General features: G+C 31.6%; 4 protein-coding genes across 4 annotated transcripts; 2 read left to right on the plus strand and 2 right to left on the minus strand.

The window, feature by feature from the left end:
* The first annotated feature begins 10,787 nt into the window (after positions 1–10,787).
* On the plus strand, positions 10,788–13,810 carry LOC107188174 (protein krasavietz). The gene is made up of 8 exons (XM_015576421.1): positions 10,788–10,916; positions 11,841–11,912; positions 11,988–12,268; positions 12,326–12,630; positions 12,705–12,948; positions 13,020–13,239; positions 13,332–13,509; positions 13,579–13,810. Exons 2-7 carry the CDS (start codon positions 11,852–11,854, stop codon positions 13,481–13,483), a joined length of 1,263 nt encoding a protein of 420 aa, XP_015431907.1. The 5' UTR covers positions 10,788–10,916; positions 11,841–11,851; the 3' UTR covers positions 13,484–13,509; positions 13,579–13,810.
* Positions 13,811–14,927: 1,117 nt separating this feature from the next.
* Positions 14,928–16,514, minus strand: LOC107188192 (serine--tRNA ligase, mitochondrial). The gene is made up of 4 exons (XM_015576446.1): positions 16,449–16,514; positions 15,621–16,351; positions 15,331–15,498; positions 14,928–15,249 (listed from the first exon to the last, which is right to left on the minus strand). The coding sequence occupies exons 1-4, from the start codon at positions 16,509–16,511 to the stop codon at positions 14,928–14,930; spliced, it is 1,284 nt and encodes a 427-aa protein (XP_015431932.1). The 5' UTR covers positions 16,512–16,514.
* Positions 16,515–17,100: 586 nt separating this feature from the next.
* Positions 17,101–18,274, plus strand: LOC107188151 (oxygen-dependent coproporphyrinogen-III oxidase). The gene has a single exon (XM_015576400.1). The coding sequence runs from the start codon at positions 17,101–17,103 to the stop codon at positions 18,259–18,261; it is 1,161 nt and encodes a 386-aa protein (XP_015431886.1). The 3' UTR covers positions 18,262–18,274.
* A 1,198-nt stretch (positions 18,275–19,472) lies between these two features.
* LOC107188179 (adhesion G protein-coupled receptor A3) lies at positions 19,473–25,431 on the minus strand. Its single transcript, XM_015576427.1, has 14 exons — positions 25,275–25,431; positions 24,916–25,123; positions 24,671–24,814; positions 24,510–24,581; positions 24,361–24,432; positions 24,171–24,242; positions 24,019–24,102; positions 23,616–23,945; positions 23,399–23,535; positions 22,498–23,337; positions 22,173–22,419; positions 21,814–22,107; positions 19,742–21,732; positions 19,473–19,687 (listed from the first exon to the last, which is right to left on the minus strand). Exons 1-14 carry the CDS (start codon positions 25,276–25,278, stop codon positions 19,473–19,475), a joined length of 4,710 nt encoding a protein of 1,569 aa, XP_015431913.1. The 5' UTR covers positions 25,279–25,431.
* Between the last annotated feature and the right edge of the window lie 828 nt (positions 25,432–26,259).

Below are 26,259 nucleotides of genomic sequence, written 5' to 3' on the forward strand. Positions count from 1 at the left end.
TTCAAGGATTCAATGGATTGTGGATTATCTGCGTAGACTTGATCTTTCACATAGCCCCATAAGAAATAGTCTAACGGCGTTAAATCACACGATCTAAGCGGCCAATTGACTGCAGAATTATGTCAAATTATTCGATCGGGAAATTTCGTTCGCAATAAATTCATTGTTTCAATGGCTTTGTGGCATGTGGATTGTGGCGCGCCGTCCTGTTGAAACCACATACTTTAGGGATGTTCGATTCTCTTCAAAGAATCGATTCTCAAAACGATTCTGAATCGAATCATGGACAATCGATTCCCTTAAAAATCTAATACAAAGAATCGATTTTTAAAAATCGCTTCAAAAATCGTAATAAATTTCATATCAGATTAATTCTTGATTTCAAGGTATATTTTTTATGATGTATATATATATATATTTTTTCTTATATGTGCCAGACATAGATGTATAATTTTATAAATTTTAAATTCTATAAATGTTAAAGTCTATAATGCTAAACGAATTTCTTATAGCATCATTATATTCAATTACTTTGCATTCATGGATCTGATATAAGGAAGATATATGTATATACATACACTGGCCGAAATAAGGATAGTTTCACTTTAATTGGTTGACATAAAAATGTGTTTTATGTTGTATTTTTGATTTTATTTACTATTATTTATTCTTTCTAGTACAATTAACAAAATACACAGACATAAATACATTGACTTAATTTTTTTGGACGGCCCGTAGATTTTGAAGTGCCGTACTTTTCTTGTAATTGTAACAAATGGTTTACTACGTTTAATGATCTTTCAATCCTCCTTGAAATTTCTCTGTTTAAGAGACCCATATTGTGGAAAGCAATAGTTTGGCTCTTTTTCCTACCATTTAATGGTTTTCCACGCCCTATTATGATTTAAAATTATTAAACGAACATAAACTATTTTTCGAAATGTTTGAAGATTATAAATCTTTGTACTTACCATACCAAAAAGTTCAAAAAATTGCACTGACAAAAGTATTTTTTAAATACTTCACCGTGAACCTAAGATTATTTCATATACCGTACACGATACTTTTCAATATGTTTCCTAAAGAAGTACGTCTTTACATTAACGCTCTTGATATTCGAATGACTGCTTGCACAGTAAGTAGGGCTAGTGATGGATAACCGAGCTGTTCGAACGTGTTCGAGTAGTAGGGGAAAATCACGAAGCTCGTTCGAGCTATTCGAACGAGCTCAGGTGACAGATTTATGATCTCAGGGGAGACCCGAGTCTCTGACACGCGAAGCCTCGGCGTGTAAAAATGTTATCTGGCCGCCGGCAATCGACCCTCGGGTTACAATGTAACACACGGAATGAATCACCCATGAATAAAAATTTAAACTTTTACTCCTTTCAGTGTACTTTCTCAAAAATGTGATGAATAAATGTAGGAGATTCTCTTGATGATAATAAGTCCAAACCCGACATAAATCTGACTATATTTAATAACATAGAATTCGTATTAAGGGAAAGGTGGGATAATTCATCAGTTTTGCCTTTTCGATGAAGTAAAAGTAATTGTTTATTATATTTATATCCCATCATTTGCTTACAGATTCTTAATATTCTTACAGTATTCTAACTTGCATATATTCGTAGTACTTCATAGCAGCGGTTATTACTTTCGAACAAAACTCCAATTTAGCCATTCAAATTCCCGTATGTCTTGTCCGTTTCACTTCAATTGTGTACCTTTTTAATCTTTTCGACACCTTTATACAATAAACGCAGGTTCCAACATTTGGTCGGCAGCTGGTCTCACCGACGCGACGCGCCGAACAACAAGACCATAAAACCGTACCCATCGAACAGGCTAAGAACATCAGCATGGTAAAATGTTGTATTTATTGGTTAAAATGATCGCATTAAGTTTATGTCTTAATGTTACATACCATTATATTATTTTATGCATTTTACTGTACACTTGTTTCTTTACTATATTTTGTCATAATTAATTTCTTCTCTTTGCTTTTTATATTATCTTTGGGATATGTTTCAATTAAAATAATTGTATTATGTTTATATCTTAATGGTCAATGTATTAATGCACTGCAGTGCTTCATAATGTTATTAAATATAGTCCGATTTATGTCGGGTTTGGACTTATTTTCATCAAGAGAATCTTCTACATTTATTCATACCATTTTTAAGAAAGTACACTTAAAGGAGTGAAAGTTTAAATTTTTATTCAGGGCTGATTCATTCCGTGTGTTACATTGTAACCCGAGGGTCAGTTGTCGGCGACCAGATAACATCTCTACGCGTCGAGGCTTCGCGTGCCAAAGCCTCATGTCTCCCCTGAGATCATAAATCTGTCACCCGAGCTCGTTCGAGTAGCTCGAACAAGCTCGAACAGCTCAGCTCGGTTACCCATCACTAGATAAGGCACATTCTTGTGCAACAATTACGTCAAGATTATCTTAATTTATTCATTCATGAAATTAGTATTATGTTAATCATATTAAGTTCACTTTAATTTGTTCTTGGGTTACCTTATTTGTTTATCTGTCAAACTTAAGAGTTTGAAACAATAAGTTGCGTTACTGTGCGTTACTTTATATTAAGGTTGTTTTACTATGTTCGTTCATGAAATTAATACTATGTATACGACCATGCTTAACAGAGAATAGGATAATGATGCCACGATATAGAAAAGTTGTTTGCGACATGGTGAGTGGTTTGCAGCTTTCCTTGACTCGCATTCTCTGCAGGAACCCGGGTGGATCGAGTAGCTTGGCTACCATGGGGGAAGTGGGAAGAGGGAGATCAAACACATTTCACTATGTACAGCAATTTATTTGCATGTTATTGACAAAATTATGTTAACGTTCTGTCGAAAAAGTTGTACGCTTTTGTCGTTAATATCTTGTTACCAAAACCACAGATAACATTTTCGCTAAGGAAAAATTGGTTTCAAATCATCCCAGCAACCCCTCATTTCTCGGAAGAAAGACATTTTTGAGACATTCTGTAGTTTCATTGCCATTTCCAAATATACATCATACAATTTAACAAATAAGAAAGTTTCTCACCTTTGTGGAAATTAAATTAGATGCATTATATTTTTCGTTAATTTCCCTCCAACCTTCCTCCTTATCTTTCAGCGGACAGGTAATACTTTTTTCGATATTCTTTCAAAATTCGTATAAATAAATGCTTTTCAATATCACTATAATGCTTTTTTGTTGCCATATTTTTTGAACATTCGTTGCCACAGAACTGCACAGAATAACACAGAATACGTAGCACGTGGTACACATGTGAAAAGGATAACGAAACGCAATGCAGACGTATTTTCAAAATCATTTCTCATTGGGTGGTACAGCGGAAAGTTTCCGATGTTTGCCGAAGGTAATATAAGGTTTGCTTAAGCGTTTGCTTGACTAAGAAGTTCCTAAGCATCTACTTATTCAATAAGAACTTCTTAAGTTTTGACTCTGAATACACGAAGTCTTAAGTTCACCTTATTCGAATAAGGCGATCTTTGTTAAGAAATTCTTAAGTAAATGCTTGAGGCGCGACTATGAATCCCGCCCCTAGAGTCTCCACCTTCGTGCGTCTATGGCTATGCCCACAATCAGTTCTCGATTCTGAGAGTAACGAGTCGATTTTTTAAGTAAAGGAATCGATTTTTTAAAGAATCGAATCGGAATCGAACATCCCTACCACATATCACTCACATCCGTATCACCAATAATAGGCCAAACAAAATTTGTCAACGTGTCCCGATAAGGCAATCTATTGACAGTTATAACGTTTCCAGCCTTGTTTTAAAAAAAATACGAATTTCCAGCTGAACGACCCGGATGAACGCGTGTTGTTGTTGGCAGATTATGTAACGAACCAGTTGACTCAAATTTATCCACCAAATTCTTAATAGCGGTCACAGAAGAACGATTATAACGACCGACAATATTCGAAATTTTGCAATATGTAGTTTTCACAGACCCACGATTTTCGTAGTGGATTTTAATTATTTTTATGTGATTTTCGATTGAAATTGAAGACATTATAATAAATTGTAGACGTTATACTTGACACATGTCAAAAAACAGAATGACAAAACTGTCAACTGTCACCACATCCAAAATTGCACCTATTAAAAAACAAAGTCCCTGTTGAAAAGCCCTGTACATGTATGAAGCTTGCAACAAGTTTCGTTATGAAAAAACTTAATCGGGTAGGGGAGTAAATATTCTCTCCTGTGGAAAGCTCGCGATATTTGTCGCGTGGCAGCGTTAACTTCTACCGAAACGATCTTCCTTTACGTTCCGAGAAATAATATCTCGGATAAAGGCAGACCACGGGATTCTCAGCAAGTCAGATAAAAATCACGGGACATCTTGTTTCGTCCTTCGAAGATGGAGAATGTGAAAAACAAAAATGGCAAAAAAAAATGAGAGAATCGCTTAGACGAAAGCACGTAAATATTGCTGAAAGCAATTAATTCTTCGAGAGACCACCACCCTCTGTCTGTCAGAAAAGTTTCCATTGACAAAGAAGAGGAATCTGGGTCCGCAAGCGGTGATCAGTGGCCACTGTCATTAAAATACTCAAAGAGGTTGGGGATGGGGGCTGCGTGGAAGGAGCTACGTGGAAACGGGAAGGGGTAGCAGTAAAACGGAGGATAAAAGACAAACGCCGCCACGTCGTCGTTGTCTGATCGGGGAGATTGCTTTATTTGAGTCCGTTTAGCGAGGAGATCTCGAAACCCTGCCGAATATTTTGTCGTACCCGCTGCCACATCCAACCTCCTATCTTTGCCGAGAAACACAAGACATAGGCGTAACGGTTTATACATCGAAATAATGTAATCTGCCGACTGGAATCAAGCGATAAATATAATCGACCGGTTGAAATTTGTCATTGGCGAGCATTTGGCTGTTTATGTTTGCCGCAACTGTGTTTCTTTGGAATTAAGATCGATTGCAACCAGTCTTACTGAATGATGTTGTGAATATGCATCCTTTGCAAATTTTTTTTAATCTTGTCATTATGAAGAACGTAAAAGAATAATTTTCTTTTCGCGCACGGAATTGTTTGTTAAATGATCATTAGACATAGGGGAGACCGGGGAAAAGTGGGCCTAAAAAAGTTTAAAGTAGAATAAAAATTGATATTTTCGATAAAAATGTGAACGAATAAATTTATAATGTAATTTAAACATTACTATTGATAAATTATTAGTAGCAATATTTCAGACAAACTTGAAATATTTTGAACTTCAATTTGAACACAAAAAGCCGAAAGGTTCACTTTACCCCATGTATGAGGTAAATTGAGCTACTATCTGGGGTAAAGTGGGCTGAAATAAACAATGACTTTTAACCCGTAACCGGCGTCGTCCCATTTTTGTAACTTAAATAATATGACATCGTCAAGCCTACACTTATTTCTTATATATACTGGAGTTATATGTAACATTCATGTTTAACTATGTTTAGGAAGGTACGGAAATCTACGTGGATGATAGACCGTAGAAATAAGTGTGACTGTGGAGTCACACTGGTTAATTAAGGTCATAAACCAGTGTTTACCCTAAATACATACTCAGTGGAAAATCATTTATTTAATAATGTTTGTGAGTATATGTAAGTATGTAAGTGAGTAAGTAAGTTTTCTTTTTTTCAGCCTCCTGGCCAAGAAAATGGGTCTCGGTTACATTCACTCAACTCTTTTTTCCTATTTTAATGTCACAATTACTCCTATATTATTACTCCATTATCATTTCTAACCTATGTATACCTTAATCTTTGGCTCTATTTTGCGCATGTACATAGATGTTTACAAGCTTGCTTTAAACACACCGAAAAAATGTTTCTGTTAAAATAGTATGTTTATGACTCGTTTATCCAAGAAGCTAATTTAAAAAAAAACCATTCGGAGATACCTAAAAATGAATGTTTATTTTCTTAAATGAATTTACATTGTTTAGTACCTGAATGTGGGTATTTATCATCGTTATAGTATGTAAATTCAGTATGTTACAAAAATTTGTAAATATATTTTATTTTCAAATAAATAATTAAAAGTACCATAAAATTGTGATAACATGTACAAGCATGCTTCTATCTTTCGTTGTCAGGAATTCTACTTTGGCTTCGTATGTTAATCATAATCATTTTGAATTGGCAAGTAATATTTATTTAGCTCGTCTCCTCTTTATTCACGTGTTTCCGTCCAGATTCAGCAACATATCACTTGAAATGCAAGCGCTTACTCGCTGCTTAATGTAATTCTCTACAACGGAATTATCCAAATACAGCCCGTGCACATGTTTTGTGCACATAAATCAATCGTGCATCAGCAATGACATTCACCTGGACTCACTTGGGTGACAAATTAGCGTAATTTAAACAACATTAAACCAATTTAATTCTGCACGGTTTATGCAGCAGTTTGGCCTCTTCTATCATATTTATTTCGAATAGGGGAGATCGGGGTAAAATCGTGGTAATAGATCGGTTAAGATAGCGCATGTTATATTTTGTTGCTGTACCTGATACATATCGACTTTCTTTGTTACGCTATTTTTGCATATCAGTTGGTAATATAGTTTAGCATGGTAAAATAAATATTAGATGATGCAATAGAAGGTTAGAACGAAATCATGACTTCACGCGTGTGACTTATAAAGAGTTGACATCATAAATTAATGAATAGAATAAAGGTAGGTTATTGCACGCCAAATCGATGACTTTTCTCTTTTGATATCCGAGGTTTTAATCGAAATGGGATATGACATAATCCACGTGGAATTAGAGGGAAGGTGGGATGGGTTAAGTTATCAGTTTTTGTGTTTCGAATTTGATTAAGAAATACAGGCCTCTCAATTTTGTGATTTTTCCCCATTTTCATGTAAATGAATTGTAATTATGAATTTATATCTCGAAAACTATTTACCATAATCAGTTATTCATTTTTTGTTTTAATCTAGAAGGATCAGCCTTCCCGAATATATTTTTTTTCAGTTCGAAAAATCATTTTCACAATACTGAAAATTATAAACAAATTCTTACTTTAAATTTGGGCTCGAGGTTCCAATTCTAAATGTCTGACGAAAATACTACCGTATTCTTTGTAGTGTTCTCCATGAAAAGAGCTTATCAGTAGAGTCGTGCGGTTCATATTAACGGCGCAGTGAGCAGTTAACACTAGGTTTACGGGCACTTATCGTGTAGGTATCTCCACAGCACGCATCAACGAACCCGCAGATTTTCTTTAAAAAACAACTCATTTTATATAATACACAATTTATGATCTCTGAAATTAATGCATAGTTATAGAGATAGGTATACCACATAGAGAATTTCGAGGTTAGAAAGCATTCGAAATGCGTCAAAATGACGCGTCCCGTAAACCTAGTGTTAAAGACAGCGGTTCGCCCGGTTGAAGCAAAAGAATCGAATGCTGCCCTATTACGGTCGACTGGCCGTACTGCTACCGCTACCACTCCACATTATTTCAATGAGATAATATTAATCATTCATTACTATTAATGAATCATTAGTATTATATTAATTGGTAATTAATATTACTGTACTATTAATAATATGGTAATTATTCGGAATAAGGAGTCCTCACCGATTTCAATGATCTTGAAATATGTTTCCGAGGTCATTATTCTGAACAACTTTTCCCTATAGATATTATCGCTGTTCGGCTTTAGTTTTCGAGAAATTCGCAAAAATATGTATTACTGGTCTGCGTTATTCTATAGTATCATACCGTACATAGCGGAGCGTCCGGTTCTTTTACCTAAACCGGGGCGAACTGCTGTCTGCAACAACTTACTGCGACGTTAATGTGAACTGCATTACCTTACTGATTAGCTTGTTTAAAACTGCGATCTCGAGTTGAAATTCACTAAATCGGAATTTGTATAACATTTCAATTCTGCATTAATGATTTTTCGAACTTAATAATAATTATTGAAGAAGGCTGGTCCTTCCAAATTAAATTAAAAAAGGAATCAACCAATTACGATAAACAGTTTCCTAGACACAAATTCATATGTAAAATCCATTTTCATGGAAATGGACAACAATCGCAAAATTAAAATGCCTGTATTTCTTAAAAAAATTCCAAACTTGAAAAATGATCACTTAAACCCTCCCCCCCACCCTTCCTAATTCTACGTCGACTACATCATATCCTATTTTTAACAAAATCCCAGAAATCGAAGGAAAAAAGTGATCAATTTGGCGGGGAATGACCCAGGGAATTTTTGCAAAGAAAGTAAATTTCGGCCTTTATAAGAGTGCAAAGTTAAATATCACATAGTGGTTTAAAATACATATATTTCATGTCTCACAAGAGAAAGGCACAGTTGTGGAAATCGCTTTTGGAACGGCACTATCTGGAATTTATAGTATATACAGGGTGTAATATACATGTTGTCTGACCCGGAAATGGGGCACTTGGGGGGTGAATTGAAACAACTTTTTCCTTAGCAACAATGTAATCTGAGGCTTCGTTATCGAGATATTAATCTAATATTGAGATATTGAATTTGAGATATTAATCTAAATTAAAAATAAGAGTTCCCGCGCTAGCGGTGGCTACGCGCTACGCTTGTACTACGAAGCTCCGAACAAGTAGGTCAGCATGCATCGCAAGAAACTGCGTATAATAGCAAATAAAAAAGACGTAATAAATAAAATCATACTTTTTATCATCTGACGTTTGTTATTTAAAGAGATTACTGAATGAAGCATAAATGTAGGCAAATTATGTGTAATACCCCCCCTTCTTCAGAATGGGTCTTGATTTTTGAGATACAGTATCCACTCGATAGATGCGTCTCTCGAAGCTGTATTGGACCAAAATTCCAGGAAGAATGCATTTATTGAGCATTTGTTGATAACCACAAGAAATTAAATTGTATAAAATTTTAGTTTCTAATCTTGAACCGTTTCCGACATAGGTATGTTAAAGTTTTGAAAAATTGAACGAAATCAGCCGATACATCACTGCAACCGTAATATTGTGATTATTTTTAAACGTCGAGTTTTCATTTTGCCCTTATTTTAAAGTTAAAGGAATATGTTCTCTAACCGTATGGGCAAAATTTTATTTCTTGTTAACGAATATAATAATAATTGATGTTAAAGTTTCAAAGCCAATTTGAAACTGTTCCCACTGTTTCGTTGTTATGAAAAATACGTTTCCTAATTTCATAATTCTCAACTGTCTCATACATATGTATATTCGAATATCTTATGTATAGGTACCCGCGTAATTTTTGTATACCCGGGTATCTTACAAAGTCACAGCTCTACTCCAGAGTGACGGTCGCTTGAGCTCTGGAGACCTTCACCGATATACCACCTGTATGTAATTTATAGTGATTTTACTTTGTGATTTTGTGTAAAATGTATATAAACATTTATGATGTTCATATTCCCCAAATAAATATCATTTTTTACTAATTTGTTTAAGCGACATGTTCCTTTTAGCTCTCCAGTATAAATCCCTGAGACCGTTATTTATTATTCATTTCGTATCGTTAAATACGATTTTTCCCACAGGATACCGATTTTTATTACAGTATCACAAAATAATTGCAAATATGAAACTTCTTTACCTCTTTTTGAACATTCTAATTTCATAGCCCTAAACTGGGTACCTGAAAGTATTTCATTGAATTTGTGTAAAAGATTTTACTACTTCCTAAAAGACTCCGTGTGATATTTGATAGCCTAAAAAACAGTGTGTAATAATATTTAACTAATCTGACCAGTTGCTGCATTCTTTGACACTAATTTTCAAGAAAATAAAACTTCTGTATTTCACTTAATTTAATAGACACGTAGCTGAATATTAACATACGTTCATTATTTAATTACTCGCAATAAATAAAATTTTTGTAAGTAAATAACGTGTAAGTAAATTCATATGTAAGAATTTACCAATTGGCAGAAGGTACTTGTTCGTGCGTAAGGTAAAGATTCTTAGAATAGGCAGTAAAACTATTCATACTCCCATATAAATTATAAATATGTAAATGTTAATAAAAGTGGTGTATATTCTCTCACATGTATATTTGATAAACTATTTATGAAACTAGATCAATCTAGTCTGAATTTATCTGTTACAAATATCCAAATGTAAGGCAAGATATAAAAACGAATAAAAGAAGAACATGTAAAAAGTAATATTAGTAAAATGTCCATTAACGATGCATTTAGAATAAATTGTCTTGTAGTTAAGTGAAAAAATATATACTTTTCCGTTTCATATTTCATGACTGACATATTTATCCCTTAACCTTAAACTGAAGCATCGGATATTTGTATTCCTGTCAAATCATATAGACACACGCAATATGAATGGAATATATAACATTCCATTTGTGCTAATAATACTCAGAATTCATGCTTTATCGGTAACGTCGGATATTGACACTAAAATGGTAACAGGGCTACGTAGCCCTATGAACGTGGGACAGAAAAAAGCATTGGATGATAGGTCTAACGACCGTGCTCTGTTTCAGCATGCATTTTTGTACGGGCGAATCGATTGCAGCGCTGTGTGGCTAGCGGAAGATTCATGAAACTCTTGGTCTTCATTAATTGATCACCCCTACCACGGGAGTGTTCGGACCTGTTTTATTACCGTGCTTGCTATAGACGGGCCGCGTCTATAAGTATATATGGTCTAAGGCCCTCACTTCTTCTGAGTCATTTAGGTGGCGCTCTAGAGATGTTATGAAACGTAAATTCGAGTATACTATCTATATTCTGTCAATGGTAACTTCTTCTTAATCTGATTCTCTTCGTTTCGCTGATCTCAAATCTTACTCAAAATCCTCTTTGAGATATTTCGTATTGCCTTTATACACCTGAAAAGGAGTAGTTCTACAGTTATACGTGCATTTAAGTAAGTTTAGGAATAAATATCACTAATATACAATATATACCTTTACGCTCTTAAGACAATTGAATTGTCGTCGGAATCCTAGCATTTTTATAGATTTCAGCCATCGTGGTCTCATTGCATGACCTTAACCTTAGAAGTAATAAAATACTTAAAATATGATTTTTACACAAATTTAAAATAGTAGTTTCATTTTAAAGTATTTATTGCTTACAACTTGTGATATAAAATAATATATTTATCGAGCAGTCCCATTTGATAGAGAGTGCTGCCAATAGTAGCTCTGAAGTCAGATATAACACATCGTGTTCATATTATAGTCCCGTTTGACCTCATAGTCCTCTTAAGTATGTAATTTTGGATGAAAATATATCGAAATGTAATTAATGGTAATATAAATTGACATATCTGTGTCAAAAAGTTTTTGAAATCCTAATGTATGGAATTCAAATACCCTATAAATATATAAAATGTTTTTTAACGTTTGAAAAGTTTTGTAGTAATAGATTTAGCACAAAAGATGAAAAGGAAGTTCATGTAAATGTATATCTAATATGACCCTGTTTTAGATTAGTGCATTGATGATAATAACATCAATTTATGTCGCACGTGTTTTATCTTGCTTGATCACAAAGTACAAATAGTAATGTTCAATGTAAATAACACATGATTGTGTATGTAGCTTTAAAAACATTACAACTATACGTCTTATACAAAAATAACAAAGTTGGGGCAAATGTATCACTTTCAGTTATCAGAAATAACATTAACGCAGTTTTTGTATAATTTTGTACATATAATTTATTATTGTGATATTTTTGATATACCCAAAAAATTGTACATATTGTAAGAATTTCTTTGCAAAATTTTCAATTTAATGAAGAACATAAATTAAACTGGATCTTATTAAGGTTTATATATTTTCAGAGGGGTATTGTATGAGTCAAAAAATAGAAAAACCAATATTATCAGGTCAACGCATAAAGACCAGAAAAAGAGGTATGTTTCAAGAAATATATATTTGCTAAAATTATATTTATTGAAATTGATATCACACAATTTTTTTACTTTCAGATGAAAAAGAAAAGTATGATCCAACTGGATTTCGAGATGCTATTATACTTGGTTTGGAAAAGGCTGGTAACGACCTAGATGCAATTTCAAAGTACTTGGATGCAGCTGGTTCTAAATTAGATTACCGTCGATATGGAGAAGACTTATTTGACATCTTAATAGCTGGTGGCCTTTTAGTTCCAGGCGGTTCTATTGCTCAAGATGGTGACAAACCAGTTAAAACTACCGCCTGTGTTTTTGAACAGCCAGAAGATATGGAATCAATGCGGAACTTTGAACAAGTAATATACCTTTTGCAATACATCGTAATATGATTTTAAATATAATATTGTCTTTAGGTATTTATCAAACTTATGCGTCGCTATAAATATCTGGAAAAAATGTTTGAAGATGAAATGAAAAAAGTACTGGTCTTTATGAAAGGATTTACTCCTAAAGAAAGAATAAAATTAGCTAGAATGACAGCTCTATGGATTTCAAATGGCGCTGTACCACCTTCAGTTCTTTCAGTTTTAATCAATGAACATCTTGTCAAGGATAACTTGGCACTAGACTTTTTATTGGAGGTCTTTGTTACTTGGAGAGATGAAAAGGGTTTGTCTAGTTTAATGACAGCATTGAAAAGAGGCAATATTGAAAGAAGGTACAAAATTGTTTTATTTGGTATATTATTAAGTTAATCTTATCGGATTTCTGTTATATTAATTATATTAACAGGTTAATGGAATTTGTACCACCCAATAAACGAACAGAGGAATATTTTCGATCCGTATTTGAAACTGTTGGTCTTGCAGATATTGTAAAATTGCATAAAGCTCAAGCAAGTCAAGAAGCAAAACGAGATTTACAACAGCTTCTATTAGATGATTTAGCCGATAATCGTCCTATGAAAGATATTATTCTCGACCTCAAAGAAATGGCACAAAGAAATCGCATTCCTGAACATGAAGTTATTGGCCTGGTAATTGTAGTTTTGATATTCCAAATACTATAGCTAATCCAAAGATCATAAAAATTAACAACTGGTTGCAGATTTGGGGTGTTGTAATGGGTCAAGCTGAATGGAACAAGAAGGAAGAACTGGTAGCTGATCAAGCACTGAAACATTTAAAAGTATATACTTCACTGTTTGATGCGTTTACAGTCACTGCCAAGTCTGAACTTGCGCTTCTTCTCAAAATCCAGGAATTCTGTTATGAAAATATGAACTTCATGAAAGTCTTCCAAAAAATTGTTTTACTATTTTATAAAAGTATGTTATATCGAAATAATTTTGACTCACATAAAATTGATAAAAACTTTCTTACTTTGATTCCTTATGTTTAACAATTTATTTTATTCCAGCGGATGTAATATCAGAGGAAGTGATTTTAAAATGGTATAAGGAGTGTCATTCTGTTAAAGGAAAACTGCTTTTTCTGCACCAAATGAAAAAATTTGTAGAGTGGTTACAGATAGCAGAAGAGGAATCTGAATCAGGAGAAGAGGAAGATTGAGAAGAGGAATAAGAAAAGCAACAAAAGTATTTTATTCTAATATACTAAGATTATTTCTTTTTCACTTTCTTCATTAAAATTTGTTTATATTACAGGATAATATAACCTTTATTATCAGAAACTAACATTCGGACTTCATCCAAAATTTAAAAAATGGATCAGATATAAACTGCAATTGGATTGTACTGACAAATGGAAATTTTGAAAAGCCAAAGTTTATATTATTGCAAGACACAGTATGATGAAACAAGTACATAAAACCTTTTTAATTGTTAACAAACACGAAACGATATTACCAAAATCCAAGTAGAATGAAAAATAAAGTGTAAATTTGCAATGTCTTTAAATTGTATTACTTTAAGAAGAAATATTTTGTGTTACATTTTTATAATACCGCAACAAAATATATACAGAATAACAAAAAAGTTATCGAAGAATAGATCTTTATCCCTGTGCACGTATAATTTTCGAATCCTTTTTGTATGAGAACATTGTATTAGTTTATAGAAAATATATTATCAGGTGATGTTTAATATTTGAAGTTTTGGTAAATCCTAACTTCCTGTAATAGTATTGTAAATTTTATAACAATGAATACGCAATCTTATAAGCATTAGTTTAAATCGAACGATTTTAAGTTTACTAATTATGAACAAATATTTATCCTCTGTAACGTTATTTAGAACAAAATTTTGTATTCAAATACTAAATGACAATTTGACATTTATATAGTATTTAATTGTTAGTATATTCTTTCGTTTAATTACCTAATAAAAAATTCAAATGTATAATGTTAAAAACAACTATATATATTCAAAACATATTTACTTCATAATTTAGTTTATAATATATACGACAGAAACAAAAATCTACAGGTTTATTTCAAGCCATTTTATTATAAATTACTTCAGTTTCATCTTATATTTTGCGTCAAACTAAATTTATACAAGTTTCTTAAGACTAATAATGAGTATTCCTGAGGAATGTACATATAATAACAATAATTAAATATTTAAAGATGATGAAAAATCTAAATATTATTAATACATTAATATTTCTGTGCATTTTTTGTTTATATAAGGAGAAAATGAATACATCCATACATAACTATGTACGTAGAACCTACTATTCAACTAACATGAAACTGTTTGAGATATTTAATACTTTAGTATTAAATAGTAATTTTTTATCAAAATTTCCATAAATATTATAACACAGAAACGTTTATATTCATACCAAAGTTCTGAATATTTGAAATAAATACGTTTAATTATTATATATTAAATATGTGTTATATTATATAATATAATGTATAATAATATGTATAATTAAACATAGTAATTATTTTTTACATGTAGATAGACATATATTATTACCAACGTATTTGAACACATCTATTATTGGACATACATGTATATTATAATATAGACAAAACAGTTGTATATTAAAGTTTTTGCTTATATTTATACATTCTCATGTCAGCAACTGGTTGTTTCCTAATCAGTACTTTTTCCTTCATATAGGGTACCAAAACTTCAGGAACCCTGATACGAGCATGTTTTGTTTGATGTGTTTCGCAAATTGCTATTAACATACGAGGTATCGCACAAGCAGTTCCATTTAGGGTATGCGCATATAAAATGTCTCCATTTTGCATTTTATATTTTATGTTAAGTCGTCGTGACTGATAATCTGTACAATTACTACAACTAGATAATTCTCCATATAGTTTTCTTCCAGGCATCCAACCTTCCATATCAACTTTTCTAATTATACAAGATTTATAATAACTTACTAATTAAAAAATTTTACAGTGAGGCATGTACAATGTGTTACTCCAAACATACCTGTATGCAGGTGCTCCTAAATCATGAGGTGGCATGTCAACTATTTGAAAATGTAAATTTACTGAAGAAAACAAATTTTGTTGAATCTCTTGAAGTTCCTGAAATTGTTCCACGGATTTTTCTTGCACAGAGCATACAAACATCTCAACTTTTGTAAACTGATGCACCCTTAAACAAGCAAACACATTGTATATGATGATCAAATTCTAGTTTGATCAGCTCTTAAGTAGTGAATGTTAAGGTGTAATAATTTTAATTAATACTTTATACTATATGTAATTGGAAGTTACCTGTATATCCCCCTTTCTTCTGCCATACGAGATGTTTCCGCTCTGAAACATCTGCTTACAGCAGCTAATTTTAAAGGCAACTCTGCACTGCAAAATGTACTATTCATAACTTTATAAGCTAATGACATTTCTGCTGTTCCAGACAAACTGTAATCGTCTCCATAAGATGGATTTAAAGTATATACAAGAGTCCGTCCATTATCTGATATCAATCCACATCTTTCTATAACCTTAGTAGGAATAATATCAGGTACTGAAATAAGTTTAAAGCCATAATTCATTAGTTGTTTAATTGTGTAATGAACCAATGCTTCTTCCAATTCTGCCAAATCTCCTACAAATATGTATCCTCTTTGTCCTATTAAAGGACCTAAAGATTGAGTTTTTAATAATTTTAATTTTGTAACCAGCTCTGAAAATTCTTTGGGCTCAAAATCAAATTCTGGTTTATATCCACATTTTTGTAGCACCCGTGGTTCATTACCATATGATAATACAGTTGGATCTGTCTGATTTGGTATTTTATTTAACTCGTGTAAAAAAGATTCTTTTAACTCTGGTTTCTGTGAAAGCTCAAGTACTTTGTCGATATTTCCAATACCTTTCCTTGCGATTATATTATTACGAATCACATTTCTATTAGAAGGATTACATAAAAAATTGATGTTATATTCAGGTTGTGGCATTTGCTGCACTGAGTTAACATTATTTTCTGTAGATCGTTTTTGAGGCTGCAATGAAATACAAATACATAATAGACTATGAATTTCATATTTTTTAAATAAAAACACCTTCCAACTGATACAGCAAATAACATTTATAACATACCAAGGTACACATATAAAATCGTTGATTCCTAACAAGCTGATTTAATCCCTTCTTAAACCACATTTTGAAGATAAGGAATGTTTTATTTAAATAAATTATCAGTAGGTAATTGTATAATTGGTTCAAACTATGTACAGTTTTTCTGAGTTTTTCTTCTGTGTACTTACGAAAATGTGTATGTATGTATAATAATCATTTGCACTATCTATAACAATAACACATACTTTCTTGGTAATTTATCAAATGTCAAGTGTTTAAGACAATATTATATAATAAATTGATATTGTAATACAAAATCCTTTTGTTACATTCCTTGCTTTGTATATACGGATATAAACGTGATTTGCGATTTATACAACCACTAATCTAAATATTTGTATATTTAGGATTATTGTATCGGTAATACTATTTCTGAATTTATGTGAAATAAATATACTATTTAGGTAAGTACTATTTATTTATTAAATCACATAAATGGAATTAATTTCATTAATAATACATAAATAGATTGAAACTGAAAAATAAAATTAACCTCTTTTCTGTTCATTTACTATGTAACAAAATTATAAATAAAAGGGAATAAAATTCAATTCTACATTATAAATAATGTTATGAAATTTAGATTTATAAACAATATTAATTACAGATCGCTATGGGTTGCCGAATGTTCTTAAGGAAGTGGACTTCTTTGCATTGTTTTCCTTTTAATTATCATAAGTTCCAGAATAATACTAAAAATTTGAAATATGTTCGGATTGGTATTGTTACAGCTGTTATGATTTGTAATACAGTAGGATTAACTGTTTTAGCAGCAACAAATGTATTAGATGTTACAAAATTTATGGCTGAACCCATTACTAATATTAATGAACTAAAGAAAAAAAATAATATGAGGAAAAAAATGGAGCTATTAGTAATGAAAACTCAAGGAGACTTTTGCAAAGCATTAGAATCCTTAGAAGATTCAGCTTGTCATTTCAAAATTGATAGATGGACCAGAGAAGAAGGTGGTGGAGGAATTACATGTGTTTTACAAGATGGAACTGTGTTTGAAAAGGCTGGTGTAAATGTGTCCGTTGTTACTGGTACATTACCACCAAGTGCTACACAACAGATGAGAGCACGTGGTAAAAAGATGCAAGAAGGACCTGTACCATTCTTTGCAGCTGGTGTGAGCGCAGTAATTCATCCCCGTAGTCCTATGATTCCAACTATACATTTTAATTATCGTTACTTTGAAATTGAAAATCAAGATGGTACAATTCAATGGTGGTTTGGAGGTGGTACTGATTTAACACCTTATTATTTAAATGAAGATGATGTGAAACATTTCCATAGTACTTTGAAAACTGCATGTGATAAACATAGTCTATCTTATTATACAAAATACAAAAAATGGTGCGATGATTATTTTTTCATTACACATAGAGGAGAGTGTAGAGGTGTAGGTGGTATCTTTTTCGATGATCTTGATGAGCCAAATCAAAGTGATGCTTTTGAATTTGTAAAATCTTGCACAGAGGCTGTAATTCCTTCTTACATACCATTAGTTGAAAAGCACAAAGATGATGCATATGGATATTCTGAAAGGCAATGGCAACTATTACGTAGAGGAAGATATGTAGAATTTAATTTAATATATGATCGTGGCACAAAATTTGGGTTATATACTCCTGGTGCACGATATGAAAGTATATTAATGTCTCTACCTTTATCTGCAAAGTGGCAATATATGCATGAACCAGAACCTGGATCAAAAGAAGCAATACTTACTGAAGTACTAAAATGTCCTAAAAATTGGTTAAATTTGTAAAAATAAAGTGATATTAAAAAATTGTCTACTCCATGTTGAGTATTATTATTTCTCATACCATATAGTTATCTTTTATTAAATCAGTGAAATAATTTGTTTCATGTTTTTGAGAAAGATTGAAAGCAATTGGAAAGATAAAATATTGTTGAACAATACTACAAAATACAGTTGTGTTTTTAAGACACTTAAATGTACATACATTTTGATTGCATAAAATTAGTACATAAAACATTTATACCTTACCTATATAAGAGATTGCATACTAAATAAAGTATAAGTATCAATGTATTTTCTGGCAGAAGTAATATTTATTGATACCTCATTTGTTCATTCGGACCTCGAGGGTGGGGGGGAGGGGATTATATTCATATACTACAAATGTGTGTTCAGATATGCATGTTATATCTCAATGTAATTTTAAATGTTGCGGAAAGTAATGTTAATATGATTGCTGATTTATACATATACTATTTAATATACATACATTTATTTATATTAAATGTACAACTGCAGACTATTTACAATATACAAAACTTAAAAAATAAACATATAAACTAGATGATTCTTGCACACATAAATATGTATAAAACATGGAATACTGTAAATTTAATTCAAACTCAGTTCACTTGACGAAATATTTAGCTTTAAAAGGTACTTTATAAGTTGCAAAAAATAATATTTTGCAAAAATATTTTAGATAACAATATACAATATCATGTTATAATATACAGACCAATATGAAACAGAAATACATGTATATGGAGATAAATGTTAATTTTGATTACATTTTTCTCATTATATGAAGGAGGTTTTATATAAAAATTGCGTTTATACTAGTATAAAATTCGTTTTTGTCAATTACGTACTTATGTATGTACATTCTTCCATAAATAAATATATATTCTAAAAATGTTTGAGATATACCTAATTGTCCTATATTTTTATACAAACAAAAATATATGGAACGTATTTGGCATCTTTCAAAAACGTATTAGTAGAAGATAAAATATTCTTATAGAAAGAATAATTTTTTCATCATAGGAACTATAGTTTATAAAAACGCTGACATAGTACAATGAGTTGATTAATTAAATTTTCTAAATTTAATTAAATGTAAGGATTATCATTAAATTATGTATATTTCATTGTCCAAATGAAATGCTTTATTAAAATAAATATGTTACTTATTGGGTTTATATAAACTAATTAGATTATACGCTTGTTTCCTTTTTGGTTGCTGGGAGATAGACATTCGGATTCTTTAAGTAAAATTTTCTGACTTCAATAGGTTGTTTACTGTCCAAATTTGTATTTCTGTTTATATTTCCTATTTCATTGCTTGGATAAAAATTTTTCACAACATTGCAGGAACTTGATGCAAGTGATCTAGTATTAGTCAAACAATTGACAATCTTTTCTTTATAGTCTTGTGGTACGTTTGTGTGACTCATATTAGCCAGTGTAATTTCTGGATGACAACAAAAGTTGTATTCATTGGAGCTTACATTGGAGGTACACTCAATGTTCATTACGGAATTATCTCTTATGCTTAATGTTTGGCCCAAAGTAGGTGCGCTTTCACTGGTTAAATCGTTTTTTTCGCAAAATAACAGTTCTGACTGGCTAAGTGATTTTCGAGGTATAGAAACCTGATCATACAGATTTGACCTTGCAATACATTGTACATTTATGAATAATGGTTTTAAATGTTTGCAGTTCTTTGAACTAATGAAGGATGCAGTGTCATTCAATGAGTTACGATAATTACTATTTAATGGTTCTGCAGTATCTATTGGTAAAGAATACATACTGTTACAGTGAGACAAACATGTTAAATTAGTTTTTAAATACCGCTCTCTTATCTCATGAGAGTCAATCACACTTTGACATCTTTCCCTTACAAGTTTGTTCTCTCTAACTGTTTCTGCAGTTTCATAAATTTCTGATAAATTATGATCACTTTTTTCACTAATCATTTGAGTAGTCGACTCCACTTCAGAACTGTATTCTAAACTGCATTGCTGTGAAACATTTCGCAAGTGCTTTTCTTCATCACTTTTAATATCTGCATCTGAGTCGTGCGAATTTGTCTTCTGCAATCTGCAATTGTCGATTTTTCTCACATTTCGAAAAAGACTTTCTTGACTGATAACAAAGTGCATTGAGACATTTCTTTCTTCCGATATACTACCACCACTATCTGAGAGGATGTTAACGTTTTTAATATCATTTACTGGATTCAGTTCAACATGAATATTTGTATTATTTACTTTTGCACTAGTACTCAAAATAGTTTGTTCCATGTTACGTTCTAATTTTGCAGCAAATCGCGGTACAGATACACAATTACGAGCATCACTAGTAGCACCACCATCACCTTGTTTTCTAGGGCCAAGATTATTATTTTTTGTATGTCGGCGCTGTTTTCTAAAAAATTTTCTAGCAACTCCACTTTGATGACGATTATAAAACATTTCGACACATGTTGGTTCAGTATATGTTGTAACAGAATTATTAGATCTGTACTGTTGTCGATGTAACACAATTAAATTTATATTTGCCATTTTCCTACCAACAGGTAAAGACTCTTTATTACTTATAGCATCTGAATATTTGAAAGTATTACACGTTTGTAATCTATTTGTGTACCCTGATGAGCCAATGGAATTGGAATCAGATGTCACTTGAGTGGCTTGAGAGTTAGACAACGGTGGTACTAAATGCTGTACTAAAGGTTGTGTTGGGATTACAGGATTTGTATCGGAAATACTTCTTGTTCTACAACATTGGTTCTTTCGCTTCTTAAGCCAACAGCGCATTTTTAACCATTCTGATTTCACATCATTACGTACTACTCCATAAAATATAAGTACGAAAACACCAAGTAAACTTGAGAAAAGTAAATACAGAGTAGAAAATATAATTTCATCAAAAGAAGTATATGCACTTAAGGGTTTTGTAGTCGTTGCTGCAGCAGTGATCCATGATATTAAGTATAAAATTAACATAATAATTTGACCTTTTAATTGTGTTATTTGAGAATGTTCAGAATCCAAAATATCAGAAGAAAGTTGCACACTGTGTATACTATTTTTATCTGCAGACAGATTTGTGCTTGGTTCTAATAATTCTAAATCCATATTCTCTGTAGCTTGTGTGCCTTCAGATAATTGAGCATTTACATCAACATTTTCAATTGCACATTTAATAAGTAAATGAGAAATAATTAGATACACAATTATAATTCCAGCTGGAAGAAAAAAGGCAGCAAGAGCAGGACCAGATGTAAGAAAACAATAAGAATGTCCTGCGTATTCTCGTAGACTAATTGCTCCAGATATACCGCAAATTATCATAGCTATACCCCAACCAACCAAGTAAAGACCTAGTAGAGGTTTTGGTATTGGTTGATCTGGTTCAATATTTGGAATATCCCTGAGATCTGACTTGGAAAAGTTTTTGTACATATTACTGCAAATAAATTAAATTTTTAATACTGTTGCTTTATATAATATGTGTAAAGTAATTTTTGTAAGATGTAAAAATAATTACCTAGCAAATACTGTCATCCACAATAAGGAACATAAAGATAAATAGTGAAGTATTAAACCAACACCTTGACAAATTTGAATATTTTCTGTTTGGTGAATACCAATACTATAAGAGAATGATAATAATGCCATTGCAAACCAGGTATTAATAACACAATGTTTCGCTTTCTTTGGCATAGTAATTGATGCATAACATATAATGTATGTCACAGAGGTAATAATTAAACATGTTATTGTTATAACACTTCCAATGTATACTGCAGGATTTGAATATCTAAATTTTGCTGCAATTATACTAAAAGTAAAACTATATTAAAATTTGAAAAAGGAAGAAAAATGTTGATTACATATGGTACGTACCTACTATCACCGTGATCCAGATAAAATGTATCTTGCAGAAGTCCATAATATCCCAATCGATTGCAATGAAATACTACTAAATTGTTCAGTACATTTCTTAAATAACAACCATCGCTAGTCCAACCACCTGATTTATTCAGAGTTTCATCCCAAACCATGGGTTGCAGTTTGTTTGTTGCATAAGAATATAATGGTGCTTTTAACATGACGTACACAGGCTCAGTTAAATTTTTTACTGACATTCCAACTGAAAATGAAGTTTGAATTTTATAGATTACTTTCTATTATGATTGTCATGTATTGTTCATATATTATTTATACATACATAATTTGCTTCCTATAACGCACGATGTAATATCCATATTATCACTAGTAACTATTTTAGGAAATAATCTGCTATTATTGTATACAGAAATCATCAGTTGATGAGTAACGATATCTTGTGAATGTTCTAATAATGATGCAGGTAAATGTATCGAGGCTTCAATTATTTTGTCTTTTATATCAAGAGGAGCAGTTCTATTGTTTGTTGTACATTGTAAGAATTTTGATTCAGAATCATCAACAGAAGCAACATTAGAATACCATGTACATATTAATCCAGTAAAACTACTACGTTTCACTTTAAATTCTTCTAATGCTATATTTTTTTTATAAGCTTGTATAGATGGAGTAAGTTGCACTACCTTCTCTACTGTTTTTATTAGTTTTGTACACGATTTAAAAGAAATTTCAGAACTTTTTAAGATGCTTTTTGGTAAATTAATTACTGCAGCAATAATGTCAAGTAATATAGTACCAAGTTCTCTTTCTTCAACTAGGAAGTTTAAATATTGTTCTATAGTTTGTGCTATAAAATTTATTTCAACAGGATCAGTTACTTTTAATCCACTTGCTGTGTAATTTTTGAATTTTTTTGCAGTTTCCAATAAATTGATCTTCGCAAGGGAAAGATTGACCTTAGAAAATTGTTCTAAGCTTTTTGTTGTCTGTGATATGTATGGGCATAATTCTGTATTTAAACTTTCCCAATATCCTGTGCTATTACAACGGTGAGAAGCTTTCTTAATTAAATTGGAGAAATGATTACCTTCACATGGCAGTTCTACTTTCCATCCTACTATAGTTGTAGGCCATGTGTAAACACCTTTATTGTTTTTAGTTACTGCAACACATTTACTTATTACATACTTATACAGGTATTCAAAATGTATAAGTTATCTTACCTGCTAGAGGACAGTAACGAGTTTGATCAGAAATGACAATTACATTAATTGACTTTGTTCTGTTACCATTTATTGAAATTAATAAACACTTCCATTGTCCATTATGCTCTTCTTTAACTGAAATAATACTAAGTGAACTGAAAAAAATAGTAATATAACTATGTAAATATACACAAATGTATGAAAATAGTTCAAGTTGGATTAAATTCTAGTTTACCTATCTACAATGCCACTGTCTGTAAGATATCTATTATCAACTTTAATATTGGTTAAACTTTTCTGTGGATCTGAAAATGCATTTAAATCCATAAAATTAGTAGTAGCATTAGGATACCATAACCAATGCAATTTTGCATTTTTATCTTCAGTGACACTAGGTGCTCTACATTTTAGAGTTAATGAATCTCCAGCAAAGACAACTTGATTATGAACTGGTTGAAGTTCTATTGCAGGGGGCAACCACTGACACTGAATATTATTTGAATATCTTAATTTTTTCATAAGTTCTCCTTTAACATTTGTAGGTGATGCACATTTTGGGGCATTACTAAAATGTTGTACAAAATTTATTACACACTTATAAAAAGAAAATTCAGTATTAATAAACAAATATACATTACATTAATTTAACAGAACTCTTATGGACCCAATCACTGAACCAATATAATTCACAATCACATTTCCATGGGTTGGTAGACAAATCTCTAAGACAGAAATTTAAGTTCGATACACCTTCTTTCATCTGTACTTGTATTGTATTATTTGTACTTACAACTGCTTTAAAGACTTGAGGCCATAAAAGGTATTATCTTTCAAAGACGTTAACTTATTTTCATTTAATTTCCTAAAATATTTGGATAATTAAACACATGTCTAAGTATTCCTAAGTACAACTTGACTTAGATGAAAGTATTTATATTAAAGTATGTACACACAAAAAAGAAAATTAAGAACTCACTTACAAATGCTCTAAAGCCAGTAAATCATGAAATAATGTTGATATCATGATACTTATGTTGTTTCTTGATAAATCACTAATAATTAAGGAAAGTATGTAGAAGATATATGAAAGTATGTAGTAGCATATAATCAATACTATATATAAACTTACAGTTTTTTTAAATTAGGTAATTTTCTAAATGCATAAGCATCTATGAATGTGATTTGGTTCTTACTTAAATCTCTAAAATTAAACATATAAAATTAATATTTTATACTATATAATACAATTATTATTAACAAAATTGTAACTATAACTATATATATTCTTACAGTCTTTCTAAATTTCCAAGACCGTTAAAACAACCATCACCAACAGATGTTATATTGTTTTGTGACAAGTCTAAACGTTTAAGATTTGTCAGATTTTTAAATAAATTAACTTCAATGGTATAAATGTTATTTTTGCTTAAATCCCTGCAACATTTTGATATCAATAATGAAACACTATAATACATATTGCATTTATGAAAACAAGATAATAGCAAGTATTTATAAAATACTGTTCATGTTCTTACAGTTGTATTAATTCGACACTAACAATGTCGATATTTATATTCTTAATGTCTTCCAATTCATTGCCACATTTAACACGTAACCATTCTGCTTGTGCCCCAAGTTTACATGTACAATATTGGGGACACGTCTGATCAGTTTTTCCTCTAGCTTGAATTAAAATTAAAAACACAAGGGCAGCTCTCATCATTAGAAAAGGAAGACTTCTATCTATATAATAATATTAAATAACAAAGTTTGTAAGAATTATGAATTTTTCAATGTTTGTACAAATTACTATCATAAGCAAGTGCTTTTAGTAATTGTACAAAAAATAAATAATGAATGAAATTACTATATATAATTTCTCTTTAATACTTACACATACACGATTACGAAAATAATTGTATTTGTCACATTCTTACAATATAAAATCTCACGTTATTTTTGCGTACTATATATATCTACCTCAGTCATGATAAATAATTACAGGAATACAATAATATTAAAAGACAAATACTGCGATCTGCATCACCAGCATCAACTGTTACAAACTATTGATTACTTATATCACCGACGAGGTATAAGAATAGACTTTTCATCTTATGAGAGTTGGTGACCCATCTAAACTGTAGTACCGACACCTTAAAAGTCTGTGATTTCAGCGACATCTACGTTATGAGAACGGTGAATTTGCGGTGGGTAGTGACACTAAAATGGAAATAGGACGACGTGGCCCCAGAAAAGTGGGCCGAAAAAATACATTGTATGAAATGTCTATTCCCATACCTCGTCTGTGCATATATACAGTGATGCCAGAATCGTGGGACGAAATATGCTTGGGAGCTGACAAGAAGCCCTCCAATCAAATTCGTTCGTGACAAAGAGAGCGAACGGGACACACGAGATCAAGTGAAATAGAACAATAACACAGTAATCACGTGGTACTGCGTGTTTGCAATACTAACCAGTACTAACCATTGGTTGGCGAAATACCCTTTTTACCCCTGTGCCAGACAGTTTGATACATAGCATATATAATAGACTGCCCGGTCTTATGGTAGGGATGAAGTCGGTACTACAAAGAGAGGGCAGTAACTGGAGTAACTTTCCTTTCTTTCTAATGGGGCTGTTGGTGGGGGATTCTCCACGGCTATAAATTGTGGTGCAAGGGTCGGAAACTCCCACCGATTTTCGAGACTTTTGGTTAGTTCCTATATGAGCAGAGTGTACATAGATGGCGATAGTGCTGTGATGATCAGTACCACCACCGACTAGGTATAGGATAGACCTATCATCTTATGGGACTTCGTGTCTCATGTTCTAAAATACCGATAGTGTAAAAAGTCAGGGATTTTCTGCTGCCC

This window comes from Dufourea novaeangliae, unplaced genomic scaffold (assembly GCF_001272555.1).
Source record: "Dufourea novaeangliae isolate 0120121106 unplaced genomic scaffold, ASM127255v1 scaffold130, whole genome shotgun sequence".
In the NCBI taxonomy this organism is placed as follows: Eukaryota; Metazoa; Arthropoda; class Insecta; order Hymenoptera; family Halictidae; genus Dufourea; species Dufourea novaeangliae.